This window comes from Ranitomeya variabilis, chromosome 2, assembly GCF_051348905.1.
Source record: "Ranitomeya variabilis isolate aRanVar5 chromosome 2, aRanVar5.hap1, whole genome shotgun sequence".
Classification (NCBI taxonomy): Eukaryota; Metazoa; Chordata; class Amphibia; order Anura; family Dendrobatidae; genus Ranitomeya; species Ranitomeya variabilis.
The window spans coordinates 460151501-460171145 of NC_135233.1; the positions used below are offsets into that span (position 1 = coordinate 460151501).

Sequence of the window (19645 nt, forward strand, 5' to 3'; positions counted from 1 at the left end):
GGAATTGCGGTAACCAAAAACATAATTTTGGCGTTCTTGAATTTTTTTCTGTTTGGCGGGTTGTTTTTATATTTTAGATGTTTCTGAACGCAGCGATACCACATTGTGTATTTTTTAATATTATTTTCAATGGGATAAAGGGGGTTGATTTGAACTTTTTTGTTTCATACTTCTTAAAACTTTTTTTTTTTCCTTTACTGTTATTATTAGCCCCCTTAAGGGAATTGAAGATGCGATCGTCCAATCCCTTGAGCTGTATACAACGATGTGACAATTTGAAGCCGGTGAAAGGCAGGGTCACAAAGGAACTCTGTAACGACAGCTGTCCTCACAAACCATCCGCGATCACGTCACGGGCACGCAGATGGTCGTCACCTGCTGGGTATGGGGCGAGATTGCTGCGGGTGGCCGCTCCATACAGCCACTTCCGGCATGCCCCTTACATGTACGGTGGGTGTTATGAAAGGGTTAAGTTACGACACTAGATCACAGATTCAAATCACCAATAGTAAATAATAAAAAAAAGGTAAAAAAAATTATAAAAGTTTAAATTGACCTGCTTTTCCCAGAATGTGACATATTTGATATTGCCCCGTGCGCAAGTCTCTGAACTAATTAAATATTTATCCCATATGGTGAACGGCAAAAAAACACAAAACATATAAATGGTAAAATTGGTTTTGGTAAAAAAAAATTATAAATAAAAGACCCCAAAATGGTAATAATAAAAAGGGCAAAACAAAAACAGCATGAGCAAAAAAGAAAAAAAAAATGTTCTTAGAAGACAGGAAAAAAACGAAGTGCTTTGTGAATCCTTGGAATTGCCCTTATACACCTCAGTGAGGGGGGACCAGAACATGGCATGAGGTAAATGACACGTCCAGGACAGGTGTACACTGCCGTCACTGCAGCCACCAGTACACCCGTCCCCTCAGAGCACGGCCCCTAGACATGAACACTCTTCCTGTCAGAGCACGGCCCCTCCACCAGTGCGCCCGTCTCCTCAGAACACGGCCCCTCACTACACAACCGCTCGGTCGCATCCTCCACATTGAACTGAACGACCTCTGCTTAGCAGCAGCCTCAACACCATAATGGCCCCTCCCACCGATCATCTCATTGGCTTCTCACCGCCTGAGCGCCTGTCCACCAATCAGCGCGCAGATGAGCGTGGCCGGCCGATCAGCAGTGTGCGGTGCCCGTGTGCTCCCGTGACGTCACGGAAGTCGCTGTCATTCTAGAGGTGGCGCAGACTTTTCCTTATAAATAGCGAATATTGCTTTTCTTCCCTCATTTCCACGAATAGTCGTGCGAATGAGGCCTCGGGGCAGGAGGTATAATAGATACAGCAGGAGCTTCAGCAGAACTAGAGTAGCCATACATACAGTGATAGTCAGGAGCTGCACTCCTATTAATTCAGCGTTCACTTATCCACTGTGCTAGATATAATATAGATTTATAGGTAGAGCATATATATATATATTATAGATTGTGCTGCATAACACTGTAGACGATTATATAGTTATACCTTCTGCTCCTGTGACGTCATACTGCAGCAGCAAACATGGCAAATGGTGAGTGACGGGGCTGGGGGCGGGGTGACTGGTGGGTGATGTCATCAGGGGTAACGTTTCATCACCTGATTGGATTTATAACCTTATTACTACATCTGAGCCCTGTTCTCATGGCCGGGAAAAACTTTCTGCCAAGTTAAAGTTGTGCTGGAAAAGTTTTTTCTTTGTTGTCATTAGCAGTAAAGGAACATTTATTTCTGGGGAAAAAAATCGATCTTTATTTTTCTGATCTTTTATGTAGAACAGTCAGAGTATATATATATATATATATATTGAGAATGTCCGTGATTGACGCCCATTCCATTCTCCAGTTCAGGGAGTTCATTAAAGTATTTTTTTTTTTGTGGTTTTAGAGCTTTATATACCATTCAATGTGGTGTATACATAGTTTGAATGGTTTTGAACTACAAGTCCCAGCATTCCTTGCAAGGGCATATGGGAATTTGTCCAGTAGATTGCAAACATCTGATGTGCATACAGGTTTTATAATGCGCAGCGTTCTTGTCACGTTACCCTACAGCTGGTGCCAGGTTGGGTCCTGGCAGCGCCACCTGAGGTCTGGGGGGGGGGGGGGGGGGGGGGGGTCAGAGCCCCCATTTTCTGCCTTGGCAGAGAAACTAACAGAAGTCCTTGGTGTGCAGTCTCTGGTTGTCTCAGGCTGGTATCTTACGCTCTCCTGAGTTCCTGGAATGTTGGCAGGAGGCCGAGCAGCTGGGGCTCACTTTCCCGGCAGCTTTGTTCTGACCACTGATCCATCCTACAGGTCTATATTGTGCTGAGCTTAATATGAAGGGGCACATTTTACACGTGTCCGCCTCTGCTGTGGGGTCCTGAGACCTCAAAATCTAGGAAAATATTGTAAACAACTTTAGAGCAGAGGTTCATCCAGAATTTAATTGTTGTAAGGAGATCACTGGCTAGTATCATTTATTTTGACATTTTCACTCCTTATTAAGTAAAGGGGTCTCAGGGCATCTGATATTGATGACCTAATTATAGGATAAGTTATCTACAGGGGCATAACGACCACAGTCGTAAAGGACGCAACCGGGCCCTTGCGGGGGCCCACCAATGCCAGCAATGTCTTCAATCAGGATGGGGGGTATATATACCAGGATGGGAGATATATACTGCTCAAAAAAATAAAGGGAACACTAAATTCCCACATCCTAGATATCACTGAATGAAATATTCCAGTTGTAAATCTTTATTCATTACATAGTGGAATGTGTTGAGAACAATAAAACCTAAACATGATCAATGTAAATCACAACTAATATCCCGTGGAGGTCTGGAGTTGGAATGATGCTCAAAATCAAAGTGGAAAATGAAGTTACAGGCTGATCCAACTTCAGTGGAAATGCTTCAAGACAAGGAAATGATGCTCAGTAGTGTGTGTGGCATCCACGTACCTGTATGATCTCCCTACAATGCCTGGGCATGCTCCTGATGAGGCGGCGGATGGTCTCCTGAGAGATCTCCTCCCAGACCTGGACTAAAGCATCCGCCAACTCCTGGACAGTCTGTGGTGCAACGTGACGTTGGTGGATGGAGCGAGACATGATGTCCCAGATGTGTTCAATCGGATTCAGGTCTGGGGAACGGGCGGGCCAGTCCATAGCTTCAATGCCTTCATCTTGCAGGAACTGCTGACACACTCCAGCCACATGAGTTCTGGCATTGTCCTGCATTAGGAGGAACCCAGGGCCAACCGCACCAGCATATGGTCTCACAAGGGGTCTGAGGATCTCATCTCGGTACCTAATGGCAGTCAGGCTACCTCTGGCGAGCACATGGAGGCTGTGCGGCCCTCCAAAGAAATGCCACCCCACACCATTACTGACCCACTGCCAAAACGGTCATCCTGAAGGATGTTGCAGGCAGCAGATCGCTCTCCACGGCGTCTCCAGACTCTGCCACGTCTGTCACATGTGCTCAGTGTGAACCTGCTTTCATCTGTGAAGAGCACAGGGCGCCAGTGGCGAATTTGCCAATCCTGGTGTTCTGGCAAATGGCAAGCATCCTGCACGGTGTTGGGCTGTGAGCAGAACACCCATCTGTGGATGTCGGGCACTCAGACCATCCTCATGGAGTCGGTTTCTAACCGTTTGTGCAGACACATGCACATTTGTGGCCTACTGGAGGTAATTTTGCAGGGCTCTGGCAGTGCTCCTCCTGTTCCTCCTTGCACAAAGACTGAGGTAGCGGTCCTGCTGCTGGGTTGTTGCCCTCCTATGGCCCCCTCCATGTCTCCTGGTGTACTGGCCTGTCTCCTGGTAGCACCTCCAGCCTCTGGACACTACGCTGACAGACACAGCAAACCTTCTTGCCACAGCTTTCTTGATGTGCCATCCTGGATGAGCTGCACTACCTGAGCCACTTGTATGGGTTATAGAGTCCGTCTCATGCTACCACGAGTGTGAAAGCACAACCAACATTCAAAAGTGACCAAAACATTAGCCAGAAAGCATTGGTACTGAGATGTGGTCTGTGGTCCCCACCTGCAGAACCACTCCTTTATTGAGGGTGTCTTGATAATTGCCAATAATTTCTATCTGTTGTCTAGTCCATTGGCACAACAGCATGTGAATTTGATTGTCAATCAGTGTTGCCTCCTAAGTGGACAGTTTGATTTCACAGAAGTTTGATTTACTTGAAGTTATATTTTGTTGTTTAAGTGTTTATTTTTTTGTGCAGTGTACATACCAGGATGGGAGATATACATACCAGGATGGGGGCTATACATACCTGGACGGGGGCTAAACATACCAGGATGAGGGACATACATACCAGGATGGGGAACATGCAAACCAGGATGGGGGATATATGTACCAGGATGGGGCCAGGAAGGGGAACATATATACCAGAATGGAGGACATATATATAACAGGATGGGGCCTTTACGTAGGGACATATACCAGGATGGATGGTATATATATATATATATATATATAATCAGGAAGAAGGAGATATATACCAGGATAGACGACATAAATATATATCAGGATGAGGGGCACCCCCTGGTCCAAATCCTGAACCGGGGCCTATAGGACTCTATTGACATCACTGGTCATCAATATCAGTTCGGTGAGTGTCTGACACTGGATACCCTTTTGACTAGACTCGGCTGAGGTGCAGTTTTCAGCATTGGCCACCCCACATTGAATGGCGCTGTGCAGTGCCGATCTGTTCAGCATACCCATTTAGCAGCCATCGGCGCTCATAACAACAAATCCTGGTGGTTATAGATGGCATATTTTATTATCCTAAGCCTAGGGAAACCCTTTCATGTCTAAAGGTCCCCATACACATAAGATGAAAAATTGTCTGAAGTTTGGGTAATGGGGCATTGGGCTCTGGTCATTTAGGTAAATTTTAAGAGGAAATCTGTCCCTTTAACATTTTACATTTATTTTTTATTTTTTCCTTGCAGAAGTGAGACAAACAATGACTCAGTTTTGGGAAGAGCATTCCCGGGATGCTACAGTAGAAGAGATGATGCTCGACTCAAGTGCTGCACTCTTATCGCAAGAGGAGAAGCCGGAGATCATCTCGCTGCTGCCGTGCTTAGATGGATTGAATGTTCTGGAGCTCGGGGCTGGGATAGGGTAAGAGGAGCAATCTGTTCTTTGGTGTACGACGAGTCAATCTCTGCCTTTGCAAAATCTGCCCGATCATTAGATTTGTAATGTATAGAATAAAAATGGTTGGACTACTGTTGATGTCCTCTGCTGAATATTGCCTTTTGCAGGATCAGATTGCAGGAGTAAACACAAACCCTTAAAGGAGGGTTTCCAGTTTACAAAGTTGTTTTTTTTAACCTCTACATTGGATAGTTGATAATTTTTAGATTAGTGTGAATCCCACTTCTTAGTCCCCCATTGATTGTCAGAACCATGGACTTATATCCATGTTTTTTTCTTGGATCACGACCGTGGCAGGATGAGTTGACTGGACAGACCAGTCTCATGTTCCCTTTTGGCCAGTTTCACACATCCTCTTATTTTTCTTATGCATGAAAAACGATCCAATTTTATTCAGTGTGTCAGATGCGTTTTTGGTCAGGGTGTCAAGTTTTTACAATCCTTGTTGCATCCGTTTTTCACGTATAAAAAATTGCATCTTCTCCTATCCATTAAACAGTAAAATAAAACCGTGCATGAATGACAACTGTTGCTATCGGGTTTTTTTTTCACAGATCCATTGACTTGCATTGGGTCTAAAAATTACCACCAATCCAATGCAGAAGTAAGGTTTTTTGGAGACTGAACAACCCTTGTAGAAGGAATGTTTAATTAGAAAATGACCTATTGTTTAAATCAGGTTTTTTGTGTTAAATTTATTTTTTAGTCATTTTTGGCAGTGTTTTTTTTCTACAGTATATCACAATATGTATTAAAAAATAATAAATATAATTCTTGCAATTTTCACATTGGCAACTAGGGTTTTTTTAGACTCTATAACGTCCTGTTGTTTCAGGAAATGCATATGTACATTAGCTGCAATGAACAGACTCTGACCTTATTGAAGCGCCTCATGAGCATGTTCCAATGTCATTGTGAAGGGAAGAGGAGTTGTGAAAGCGCCTCTCATTGTGATTGACGAATCCTGTGTTATCTGCTGTCCGTAGACAAGTTATCTGTCATTGTACCTGTCTCTGATGATAAGGAGCCTTCTGAAAACTGTTCCTAAAAGAACAGGAAGTAGGAGTCTAAAAAAGGCCCAGTGGTCAATATGAAAATTGGAAGATTGCTAATTTTGTTTATAAATAAAGTTCATGATATGAAGGAAAGAAAAAACATTGGCAATTTTGAAAATAATAATTAGGTCATTTTGTGAAGATACATTCTTCTTAAGGGTATGTTTCCACGTGCAGGAAACGCTGCGTGTTTGACGCTGCGCAGAGCCGCAGCGTCCAACACGCAGCGTCCAGATGTTACAGCATAGTGGAGGGGATTTTATGAAATCCCGTCTCCACTATGCGTGGTAACACGCACCCGGCGGCCCTGCGATTCCAGACATGCTGCGCGTCTTTTAAGATTGCAGCATGTCCGTATACCTTGCGGCGACGCTGCGCCGCCGCAAGGTATATCACAGGGCCCTATGTGTGGGGTGTGATGATGCCGGATGTGTGCAATGAACACATCCGGCATCATCGCATCACAGAAGGGGGCGGGGTTTGCCACTCCGTCCAAACCGCCGGCCTTCCTAAAGGTGGAAACATACCCTAAGGGACTTACATTTTCTCTTATTAAGCTTTTTTATTCACCCCAAACATTTTCTCCAGTCGTTATACAGGACACTTGGCCAAGTTGGCAAGCAATGTGACCGCGGTGGACTTCATGCAGAACTTTATCGACAAGAATCGTGAAGACAACGGTTACCGTGGGAACATTACCTTTCTACAAGCTGATGTCACTCTGCTGGACTTTCCTAACAACACGTGAGTTGTGACGTCAGATCAATACGACACCATGATGGACGTCCAAGGAACGTGCAGATTTTCATGCCGCCTTTCTTCTCCTCAGTTTCGACTTCGTCTTCTCAAACTGGCTCTTCATGTACCTGACGGATGAAGAGTTGGTGGTCTTGATTGAGAAGATGTTGGGATGGCTCAGACCGGGTGGCTATCTCTTCTTTAGAGAGTCCTGCTTTTTTCAGTCAGGTGAGTACAGAGCATTAGAGTCAGAGCGAGGACCCGGCCCATCGGCTGCATCAGTAATCTGTGGCCGCCGGATGGGAGATCTGAGAACCGCCTCCTTCTTGACTCCATCAGTGACTCTTCCTTTGATTAGCCGGCCTGGGAAGATGTCATCATTGCAGTATGACGCACATGCGACATCGCGCAAGGCCAGCTAATCAAAACAAGAGCCATGGATGCCGTCAGTAAGGAAGCGGTTCTCAGGGATGCCTTCCCTCTCCAACTGCTTACAGATATGGTCGATAGACCGGGTCCTATCCATCATTTCACACAGACTAAAGGTACCGTCACATTAAGCGACGCTGCAGCGATAGCGACAGCGATCCCGATCGCTGCAGCCTCGCTGTTTGGTCGCTGGAGAGCTGTCACACAGACCGTTCTCCAGCGACCAACGATGCCGAGGTCCCCGGGTAACCAGGGTAAGCATCGGGTTGCTAAGCGCAGGGCCGCGCTTAGTAACCCGATGTTTACCCTGGTTACCAGCGTAAAAGTTAAAAAAACAAACAGTACATGCTCACCTGCGCGTCCCCCGGCCTCTGCTTCCTGACACTGACTGAGCTCCGGCCCTAACAGCAGAGCGGTGACGTCACCGCTGTGCTTTCACTTTCAGTTTAGGGCCGGGCTCAGTCAGTGTCAGGAAGCAGAGGCTGGGGGACGCGCTGGTGAGTATGTGCTGTTTGTTTTTTTTAACTTTTACGCTGGTAACCAGGGTAAACATCGGGTTACTAAGCGCGGCCCTGCGCTTAGTAACCCGATGTTTACCCTGGTTACCAGTGTAAAATATCGCTGGTATCCTTGCTTTTGCTGTCAAACACAGCGATACACGGCGACCTAGCGACCAAATAAAGTGCAGACCTTCTAGCAGCGACCAGCAATTTCACAGCGGGATCCAGATCGCTGCTGCGTGTCAAATACAGCGATATCGCTATCCAGGTCGCTGCAACGTCACGGATTGCTGGCGATATCGCCTAGTGTGACGGTACCTTAACAGTCATATATTAGACGATTTTATCATTGGCGACTTGATTGCACATCCGAATTCTCACATGACACAACTTGAAGTTTCTAGTCCACTGATCTAAAACTTGTACAAAGAGAGCAATAATGCACACAGTGATGTCGTAAAGCAGGAACGGATGTCATAGTAAACATATAGCAATGATGAACACGATGATGTCACAGCGAGAACCATAACATCATAACACAAGGGCAATACACAGTGATGTCACACAACATGGATAATTAACCACTTCATGATTTGGCGATTTTTAGTTTCTTTTGCTTTTTTTCTCATCTTCCAAAGGGAAAATAAGTATTTCATACACTGCTGATTTTACAAGTTTTCCCACCTACAAAGATTGGAGAGGTCTGTAATTTTTATCGTAGGTACACTTCACCTGTGATAGACACAATCTAAACATAAAAAAAAACAAACAGAAAATCACATTGTATGATTTTTAAATAATTCAATTGCATTTTATTTCATAAAATAAGTATTTTATCACCTACCAACCAGCAAGAATTCTGTCTCTCATAGACTTGTTAGTTTTTCTTTAAGAAGCCCTCCTGCTCTCATTACCTGTATTAGTTACACCTGTTTGAACTTGTTACCTGTATAAAGGACTCTCCACACACTCAATCACACTTAAACCCCTCCACCATGGCCAGGACCAAAGACCTGTCTAAGAACACCAGGGACAAAATTGTAGACCTGCACACGGCTGGATGAGCTACAGAACAATAGGCAAGCAGCTTGGTAAGAAGACAACAACTGATGGCACAATTATTAGAAAATGGAAGAAGCACAAGATGACTGTAAGTGTTCCTCAGTGTGGTACTCCATGCAAGATCTCGCCTTTTATAGGATGATTCCTAGAAAGGTCAGAAATCAGCCCAGAACTACATGGAAGGACCTGGTCAATGACCTGAAGAGAGCTAGGACCACAGTCTCAAACATTACTGTTAGTAACACACTACGCCATCATGCATTAAAACCCTGCAGGACACACAAGGTTCCACCTCTCCTGCCAGAACATGTCCAGGCCCAATTAAAGGTCACCAATGACTATCTGGAAGATCCAGAGGAGGCATGGGAGAAGGTGATGTGGTCAGATGAGACCAAAATAGAAATTTTTGGTATCATCTTCACTCTCCGTGTTTGGAGGAAGAAGGATGAGTACAACCCCAAGGACACCGTCCCAACTGTGAAACATGGTGGGGGAAACATCATGGATGGGGTCATGCATCGAGAAATTCTGGCCAACAACCTCTGTCCCTCAGTAAGAGCATTGAAGATGGGTCGTTGGTGGGTCATCCAGCATGGCAATGACCCAAAACACACAGCCAGGGCCACTAAGGAGTGGCTCCGTAAGAAGCATTTCAAGGTCCTGGAGTGGCCTAGCCAGTCTCCAGCCCTGAACCCAATAGAAGGTTTTTGGAGGGAGCTGAAATTCAATGTTGCCCAACAACAACCCCGATACCTGGATATGGAGGAGGGGGGGCAAAATCCCTGCTGCAGTGTGTGCAAACTTGGTCAAGGACTACAGGAAATGTCTGACCTCTGTAATTGCAAACAAATGTTTCTGGACCAAATATTAAGTTCTGTTTTTCTATTGTATCAAATACTTAGTTCATGCAATAAAATGAAAACTAATTATGTAAAAATCATACAATGTGATTTTCTGGATTTTTTTCAAGTGTACATATGATAACAATTACAGACCTCTCCATTCTTTGTAGGTTGGAAAACTTGCAAAATTGGCAGTGTATTAACTATTTACCTTCTTTTTATTTATTTTTCCACTGACTTTTTTTTAGGGACAAGTTGTAGTTGTGAATGACACAATTCCTTTTACCATCCATTGTACTGAAAAATGGGGAAAAAAAAATCCAAATACAATACAAAGCTGAAATTTTGGCATTTCATTATGTTTTTTGTCTTTGTGGCATTTATCGTAGGGACTGAATAATTTTATAGATCAGATAATAATTCCTTTACGATATGTGTTGCACATGTACGGCGCAGGTAGGAAGCTGTGTATGGAGCGGGCTCATGCGGTGAGCCCACCCCATATGTGGCAGGTGATGGTAGTGTATTACTTCCAGGATCTGCCGCTAACAATCGCAGGTAGAGCGGTGCTCAGCCCACGAATGTTAGCCTGTTAAATGCCGTTGTCAATCTCTGATGGCGGCATTTAACACGCGCAGACGTGCATGCATGTCATTCCCTCCGCCTTTGTTGTGTCCATGATGTGATTGCGGTTCGCCGGAGGGTTTTGTCATGACAGCTCCCCTGGGGGTCTGCTGATGAACTCTGTGCCCGTCATTATTGACCTCCTTTAAAACCTTGCCTGTGGCTGGACTTCAAAGGAGACCATGATTTCTGCTTTATACAGCGATTGGACGATTGCATCTTCAAGTCCATGGTTACGACCACTGACATAGTGACAGTTAGCTGGGTCTAGTGGTCGTAACCATGGATACCTAAGGTCCTGCAATGCCTGCACATAAAGAAAGAGACAGAGCGAATCAGAAAAACTATACGACATTTACTAATTTTTTTACTATAACATCTACTACATGTTGGGATAGGATCCTGGAGATGGGAATACCCCTTGAAAAGAATCAGGATCTGTGCACACGCTGCATTTTTTGATGCTTTTTTTTGTGCAGACATTAATGGATAATATTTTTTGCTTTTAGGGGACTGTGAACGGACATTTAACCCTACGGTGTACCGTACTCCCGCTCAGTATAATCACCTCCTCACATCTGTCACCTCAAAGTCTGGAGACAACGGTTTTGAGATTGTAATGTCTAAGTCTGTGCAGACCTATATAAAGGTGAGACGGCAGCATCTACTTATATTTCTTGCTATTGTGGGGGTCACACAGCCAATAGTATCTGTCCATGTACAAAGTGCCACGTGTCGTAGCGCTTTACAAATAGACAGCACATGGGGTAAAATGGATGGGCCGTGAGAATTTAAATGAGTTATTCTTATCACCATAAGGCCTGTCCCACACGTCCAGATAATTCCGGTACCGGAAAAATCGGTACCGGAGTTATCCGTGTCCGTGTGCTCACGTGGCACATCAGTGTGGCACACGTGCGGCAGCCGTGTGGCAGCCGTGTGCCGCCCGTGTGCTGACTGGGTACCACACGGACCATGCAGGAGACAGCGCTAGAGTTAAGCGCTGTCTCCTGCTTTGGGTGCTGAAGCCGCCATTCATTTCTTCTCTCCAGCAGCGTTCGCTGGAGTGAAGAAATTAAAAATCTTTTTTTTTTTTTTTTTTCTTGTTGTTGAAATAATGTTCCCAGTAACCAACCCCCTCCCACCCCCTGTGCGCCCGCCCGCTGGAAAGAAAATACTCACCCAGCTCCCTCGATGCGTCCTCTCAGCGTCGCAACTCGTCCTGTATGAGCGGTCACGTGGTGCCGCTCATTACAGAGATGAATATGTCACTCCCCCCCATATGGGAGGTGGTTACCGGGAACATTATTTTAACAACAACAAAAAAAAAAAGATTTTTCATTTCTTCTCTCCAGCGAACGCTGCTGGAGAGAAGAAATGAATGGTGCCTTCAGCACCACAAGCTGGGGGGACAGCGCTTACTGTAGCGCTGTCTCCTGCACGGCACACGGACAGCATCCGTGTGCGGTACGTGTTTTACACGGACCCATTGACTTTAATGGGTCCGTGTGATCCGTGCGCTCCCACGAACACTGACATGTCTCCGTGTTTTGCACACGGACACACGGGCCGCAAAAAATCAATGACATCTGCAGAGACACATTGATTTTAATGTGTCTACGTGTGTCAGTGTCTCCGGTACGTGAGAAAACTGACACCTCACGTACTGGAGCCACTGACGTGTGAAACCGGCCTAAGGGTAAGTTCACACTAGGCGTTTAAGTGTTTTTTTTTCTGTAGCAAAACCTGATCTCCTGGCAGGAAAGAAGTTGTTTTTTCTTGAGTTTTTTTTGCGGTGCTTTTGGCATGCTAGATTTGTCTCTCGTGCATGCCGATAAAGTTTAGTGTTGAAAAAAAAGTCCTGTTCTATAGAATCGAGTTTTGGCACAAAAAACGCAGCAAAACCTGATACCTGTGTTTTTTCACCGGTTTTTCACCACCCATTCATTTCAGTTGGTGAAAAACGCTGAAAAAAACACTGAAAGAAGTGACATGCTCCATTGTCCAAAAAAACATGCAAAGCACAAAATACGGATGACAAAAAACAGTGTGTGCATGAGGTTTCTGAAATCTGGTAGGCTTTGCTGGTACTTTGAAACACAGCTGAAAATTTGCATACAAAAAAGCATAAAAATCACTGCAAAGACACCTAGTGTGAACTTAGCCTAAATGTGTAAAATTGCAAAAGTTCTTGTAAAAATAACAACTTTGCAATTTACTTGTCATTAAAAATCCTCTTGGTTTTCGGAGAAAATAGAACATTTTAATGTTATTATGTACAGCTTTCTGCTTACTTTACCAGCCACCTCTGCAGTGGTGGCCAGTCTCCTAGGTGCTCAGTGCTAACCAGCTCTTTCCAATAGACCTTGTAAGTGCTGCTCTGATCATGGCCAGATTGCTGCAGATTTGGCTCTGTTTGCAGCATGGAGGAGCGCACAGTTCGGACCAGCGGTGCAACAACACAAACTGTCAATCAATCAGGAGTGCATTGTTCTCCGGAAAGCAGGAGACCAGGATGTAGTGTGCTTTTGATTGAGAATGTGGGACAAACCTTTTAAAGGAGATCTGTCACCAGACTTCACAATACAGACTGCATGATATACTGAAAAAGATCTTTTAGACCTGATGAGGCTGGTGTACCGACTTTGAATTTCCACATCAAATTGGTTGTATAATTTTGATCTTAGAATGGGCATTTTATGTGATTAGGTATGCAAATTGCCTCTTCTGAGAAAAAGAGGACTTAACTCTATAGCGCCACCTGTTGGAAGTAGCGATCCTACAAGTCACAATCAACCCTTTAACGAGTCGTGTAATATGACTTAGGATAAAAGCCAAATCAGTATCTCAATTCGCAGACACGGTGTTTCGGGCTGTTGGCCTTCGTCAGTGCGAAGCATGAGAACTAATTTGGCTAGGTGAGAGGCTCTGGACTGGGGTCTAAGGGGTATTGTTTATCCTTATGGAGAGTGACATACCATCTCTGGCTTGTCAAGGTAAGGAGGCTTATTCGCCGTGCAATGCTCCTCTGGGAAATTAAATATGCAAATTGCCTCTTCTGAGAAAACGAGGACTTAACTCTATAGCGCCACCTGTTGGAAGTGATTAGGTAGAATGTTGATTTTAGTTTTCGTCATGAAAAGTTTCAAAAATGACTATAAAGAAATTCTACCCTGGGTTTTCAAAGCAAGTACACTAGCCCCATCAGGCGTAAGATCTATTTAATAACGTCTTGCAATTTGGTGATAAGAATCCTTAATTTCTTAATATATACGATCACAAACTATCTCCTATAAAGCATACATTGCTACAAACTTTGTTACCCCCCCATTCTCCGGATGGGCCGGTGGTCCATTGATTGTACCCCAGCAATTGTACATTGATCTTTTATGCTGTGGTTAGGTGATTAATGTATTTAAAGGGAAGCTGACAGCTGCAAAAAAACACAAAAAAAATTGCTAAGAGGTGGATTTTATATCAATGCTTCTTTTTTATTTGCGGATTTCATAATTTACATTTAATTAAATTTGTAGCACGTCTGCCACAAAATTCACATGTAAAGTGTAGATGTTGCTGCAGATTCACCTTGAGATTTGAGGCCAGATCCACAATAAACTGTTTCTGTCTGGAGTGAATCTATTCCACTTTTCCATGTGTTTTTTTCTTTTATTTATGCATTTACTTACTATACTCATATCTTGCATCACTGCCATCATACGAATTCTCTTCTACGTTGTGTATTATCTATGCTCTACAGATTAAGAAGAACCAGAACCAAGTCTGCTGGATGCTGCAGAAAGTCCCACGAGACGCCGATGGGCACCAGGGTTATACGACGTTTCAGCAGTTCCTTGATAACCAGCAGTATTCTCGGAGAGGAATACTCCGATATGAGAAGATATTCGGGGACGGCTTTGTGAGCACTGGAGGACTGGAAACCACCAAGGTAAGGCCAGTGCAGAAGAAGAATATTAGGGGCTTGGGTGATACTGTCCCTAAGATGCAGGAAATCATCTGTTTTCTTCACTTGCAGGAGTTTATTGCCATGCTTAATCTGGTCCCTGGGCAGCGGGTCATTGATGTAGGCTGTGGCATCGGCGGAGGAGACTTCTATATGGCCAAGGTAGAGCCACATCGTTACATTCATTCATGTGTCCTTATACATCCATGTCATCATCATTCTTTGGCAGTATTTTGCCACCCTTTGTGTGTCTTCTTATCTTCATTATTTTATGTCTCTCATCGGCCTCCTCTTGCTTTCATTGTTTCTTGATTTTAATTATTTTTTATGTTTTATTGCCTAGTTTTGTACCTCAATAAAACATTTTATTGTTTATATACATTTATTTGATTTGTGCTAATTTTGGAGTAAAACTTCTAAACATAGCCAACGTTTTGGATACTTTTATGTTTTTTGAAGGTTTTTATTTATTTATTTTTTTTTACTCTCGACAGACGTATGGAGTTGACATCCTCGGGATGGACCTGTCGTCTAACATGGTGGAGATTGCCATGGAGAGAGCTATCATGGAGAAGACTCCAAAGGTGAGTCATGAGACTGATTCCGTTGGGTTGGATAGGTTGGATAATATCAGCGCCTGGAAGATGATGCAACCTGATATCCGTAATCTGATTATTATTAAGATGGATAAATGCCTCTTCTCATTCCCACAGGTGCAGTTTGAAATAGGAGATGCTACAAGAAGGATCTTCACCGACGCGTCATTTGACGTGGTGTACAGCCGGGACACCATCCTGCACATCAACGACAAGGGAGCACTTTTCAGGAAATTTTTTGTAAGAGCCAATAAAAACTTGAGTGACTTTGAAATGCAGATTTACAATCTCCTGTTTGTCGCCTTTGGAGCTTTAGACCCCCTGTTTGTCCTAAAACCTGTTATTGGGGTATCAGGGGAAGCTCACTGCAGAAACTTCAATCATTCCTTTCCAGCTGTTATATATTATTATCAGATATGATAATTGGGGAATTGCTATATGTGCAATTTTCTTTCCCTTACCCCAAAAGTCAATCTATATTCCTTAAAGAGTAAGTAACTAAACTTTAATTTTTTTAATAATTTGGTCCAGTATGGAAAGTTAGGAATCTTTCCAAAACACTTTGTTAGGGGATTTGACTTCATTCCTCTAAAAAAATATTGCATGTTATTGGCCTACAAACCCGGATTTTCCCCAGTCTATTTGCCTTCCTTCGGCTGCATCGATATTATAGCATACGCATTTGGAGTACAGATGCTGGCAGTGATGGCTCAGCTCCTGCAGCTGCACAAATGCTGAGCTGACCAATCACTGCCATCATCTGTACCCCAAATATCATTGCATTTAAAGGCAAATAGACTGGGGAAAAGTTAGGGGTGAGAGCCACTTACATGCAATTTTTGTTTACAGGAATGATGAAAAATCCCCCTAATAAAATGATTTCCAAATTTTCATAACTTTCCACTATGGACAAAAGTATTAAAATAAATGAAAAATACTCAATAAGAATTGTAGATTTTACTTTTCCATTATTGTGTTTGTTTTTCTTATAGTCTTGGCTGAAACCCGGAGGGAAGCTCTTAATTACAGATTACTGCTGCGGTGATCGGCCTTGGTCTCCAGTGTTTGAGGAGTATGTGAAGCAGAGAGGATATGTTCTGTACACACCCAAGGAGTATGGCCAGGTAAGTCAGATGGTTGTGGGTACATCTGTTACAGAATATAGTAGTTATAATATTAATACCGGTATTTTAAAGTAAAAAAAAAACTTTTCTCATCTGGACAATAGGCATCACTGGGGAAAGCAGCAGGCGGCCACTACAGGTGGGATGTGGTATAACATGGCGCCTGTTCAATTCAATGGGAAATATTATGAATAGGGATCAGCAAATCTGTCAAGTTCCCAGTTTGCCAGATTGAATATATGCCAAATTCGAGCAATGTGAATATAATGTTCTTTATTACTCTTTGGGGTCTTTATAGACCTTTTAGCCTATTAAACATAGAGTTTAAAGTAAATAAATAAAAAAATGAATACTCACTGCATGACTCATCTGCCCTATCACCATCCGCGACATGTGGCCTCTTCTTTCCGATGCCCCCTTATTCCGAATAGGCCTCTGACGTCACAACGCACATTATCACAACATGTGTCGCCCAACACCTAGTCAAGCACCTTGGGTGGTGCACAAATTTTGACGTGACATCAAAAGCCTTTACGGAATTGGATGAGGAATTCATGCACTGGGGAACGACGGAAACAAAAGACCAGACATCAGGCTATAGCAGGATTTATGAGAGGTGTGGTTAGTATTATTTATTTAGTTTTTTTTTTAATTTCCAGCCCTCTACAATTCAGCAAAATGATGGTCAGTTGACTGCTATTTTTCTGAAAATGCACAGAGAAAATTGCAAAAAAACTGGATTCAAAAGAATCTGATTTTTTTTGTAAAATTTCAAGGGAAATTCAATTAACTTTCAACAGATCAACTCATCTCTACTTGTGATACATGTTGTTGTTTTTTTTTTAAAGTACATCAAATTGCTCCAGGATTCTGCCGCATTTAGCCGGGTAACTTTCCCCTATGAAATCACATCCGATTCCAGCTTAGCCAAACCCCATCACTGTATGGAAATTCCATTTTTTTCTAGTGAGGCGCAAATGGGGCTTTAAATAAATACTAGGTCAAAAACTCTGAAAAATTGCAGCAAAACGCTCTTAGGCTATGTGTCCACGGTCAGTAAACGCTGCTTGTTTGACGCTGCGCAGAGCTGCAGCGTCAAACACGCAGCGTCCAGATGTTCCAGCATAGTGGAGGGGATTTTATGAAATCCCGTGTCCACTATGCGTGGAAACACGCATCCGACTTCCCTGCGACTCCGGACATGCTACGCGTCTTTTCAGATCGCAGCATGTCTGTGCTACCTGCGGCGACGCTGCGTCGCCGCAAGTAATATCACAGGGCGCTATGCGAGGGTGCGATGATCCTGGATGTGTACAGTTAACACATCCGGCATCCTCGCGTCCCAGAAGGGGGGCGGGGCTTAGCGCCGAGCGGCTTCGCCGCTCCGGCGATACCGCCGGCCATCCTGATCGTGGACACGTATCCTAACACGAGTAGCACTCACGATAGTGAATGTGCCCCGCTGTGGAGTCTCCTTGTAACCCTTCGTATCCCTCCGTAGTTCTTGGAGAAAGTCGGTTTTGTCAAAGTTCAGGCTTTGGATCGGACAGAACAGTTTGTACAAGTTCTGAACAAGGAGCTGGCGCGTACACAGGAGATAAAGCAGGACTTCCTGGAGGTAATGGAGCTGTATATATATATATATATATATATATAAGTCTTACGTGAGCTGTAGGGATGTACGATCACTTACGCTATGTCTTCCTCTCCTCCATGTAGAGCTTTTCCGAAGAGGATTACAACTACATTATTGAAGGCTGGAAGGAAAAGCTTCATCGTTGCAGTCTGGGCGATCAGCGCTGGGGCTTGTTCCTGGCGGAGAAACCACTGGATCTCATATCATAACTGCTGCCCGTCTATCGGCTCCAACCGGAGCCCTGAAAATTTGTACCAGAATGTTTGCATTTTATTTTTGACCTTTACATTTCTAAAATTTTAAAACAGAACATACACCTGTAGAGTCTGGTAGAGTGTAGTGCTAATTGCACAAACCTTAAAACTTTATGGTTCAAGGGATGATAAATCATTACTTACATAAAAAACATAACCACTTCCTGACTTGTGACATGCCTGTATATGAAGCTGGCTCAGGAGCTGAGCCTGCTTCATTAACGACAGGTGCCAGCTGTGTCATACAGCCGGTACCTGACTCTAAAAGCAAAGACCAGAGCTGGCTCCAATCGCTGCGCTTAAACCACTTAAATACCACTTTCAATCTCTGACAGCGCCATTTAATTAGATCGCTCGCTTCATGTGACCGTTCTAGCACACCCCTGCGCTACACCCCCACCGCAACCATCTCTGTACCCCACTGTGAACCCCACACACAGTCTGGGCTCCATAGGAGATCATTTCTTCAAAATGCTGCAATGTTTTACCAATAACAGGATCACAAATTCAAGTTATCTACAGGATGTAAAAATAAAGAAAAAAGAATCTCAATATTTATATTCCCAGTTAAGAGAAATAAAACATGTTTGTTATCATCCAGTCTGTAAGGCTACTTTCACACTAGCGTCGGGAACAACCCGTCGCTGCGCGTCGGGCCGACGTTCCCGACGCTAGTGTGGTCTCCGCCGCACAACGGGGGCAGCGGATGCATATTTCCCACGCATCCGCTGCCCCATTGTGATGTGCGGGGAAGTGCGGGGAGGTGGGGGCGGAGTTCCGACTGCGCATGCGCGGTCGGAAAAAGCGGACCGTCGGGAGCAAAAAACGTTACATGTAACGTTTTTTTCTCCCGACGGACCGCTACCATACGCCCAAACGCCGCCAAACGCATTCACCGTTTGGAAATGCGTCGCAAATGCGTCGCAAATGCGCCGCTAATGTTACTCTATGACGAAACAACGTATCCAGCAAAAACTTTTGCTGGATGCGGCGTTTCGCAAAAACGACGCATTTGCGACGTATTGCAGTTAACGCTAGTGTGAAACTAGCCTAAAAGTTTGATCCTTGAAAATATTAATTTACCCTTATGGTAAACACTGTAAAGACAAAAAAATTAAACTTCAAATTTGCCATTTTTGGTCTTCACGCGACTCCAAAAAACGTAATAAAAAGTGATCAAAATAGTATAGATAAAATCAGAAGCTTGTCATGGAAAAAAAAAAGCCCTCATCCAACTCCTTCAATAGAAAAAAGTTTCACATTTCAGAAAATGGCGACACAAACCAAACATTTTTTTAAAGTTATGAATCTTAATAAAGTTTTTTTAAAAAGCTATGAATTTCTTGTAATAAAGAAAACTATACAAGTTTGGTATGAACACCATAAACTAAACCCCCCAAAAACGATGGTGAATTTATTTTTATTCCGCTACATTTGGATTTTTGTTTTCCTGTTTTTCAATAAATATATGGAGAAAATGATGGTTTCATTCAAAACTATATAAATCCTCCTCTGTCAAAAAAATGTAGATACATGTGAAGGCCTTTTTTGACAGAGGAGGATTTATATAGTTTTGAATGAAACCATCATTTTCTCCATTTAATTT

The 19645-nt window shown here is 43.6% G+C and overlaps 1 protein-coding gene across 2 annotated transcripts; it reads left to right on the forward strand.

The window, feature by feature from the left end:
• Positions 1–1129: 1129 nt before the first annotated feature.
• On the forward strand, positions 1130–18095 carry LOC143806664 (uncharacterized). 2 transcript variants are annotated; one of them, XM_077287459.1, is made up of 12 exons: positions 1130–1243; positions 5008–5182; positions 6862–7017; positions 7103–7239; positions 10978–11117; positions 14226–14414; positions 14502–14591; positions 14924–15013; positions 15143–15265; positions 16018–16149; positions 17651–17767; positions 17869–18095. In XM_077287459.1, the coding sequence occupies exons 2-12, from the start codon at positions 5022–5024 to the stop codon at positions 17992–17994; spliced, it is 1461 nt and encodes a 486-aa protein (XP_077143574.1). In that variant the 5' UTR covers positions 1130–1243; positions 5008–5021; the 3' UTR covers positions 17995–18095. The 2 variants fall into 2 exon arrangements, with proteins under 2 accessions (XP_077143574.1, XP_077143573.1); XM_077287458.1 differs by having other exon boundaries at positions 1204–1574.
• Positions 18096–19645: the final 1550 nt, after the last annotated feature.

What these genes read in the sequence shown, in the direction of transcription:
- LOC143806664 (XM_077287458.1), top strand. An exon ending in GAGACTTCTATATGGCCAAG is followed by an intron (nt 14,592 to 14,923) that starts GTAGAGCCACAT and finishes TACTCTCGACAG; the next exon opens with ACGTATGGAGTTGACATCCT. An exon ending in CACCCAAGGAGTATGGCCAG is followed by an intron (nt 16,150 to 17,650) that starts GTAAGTCAGATG and finishes ATCCCTCCGTAG; the next exon opens with TTCTTGGAGAAAGTCGGTTT.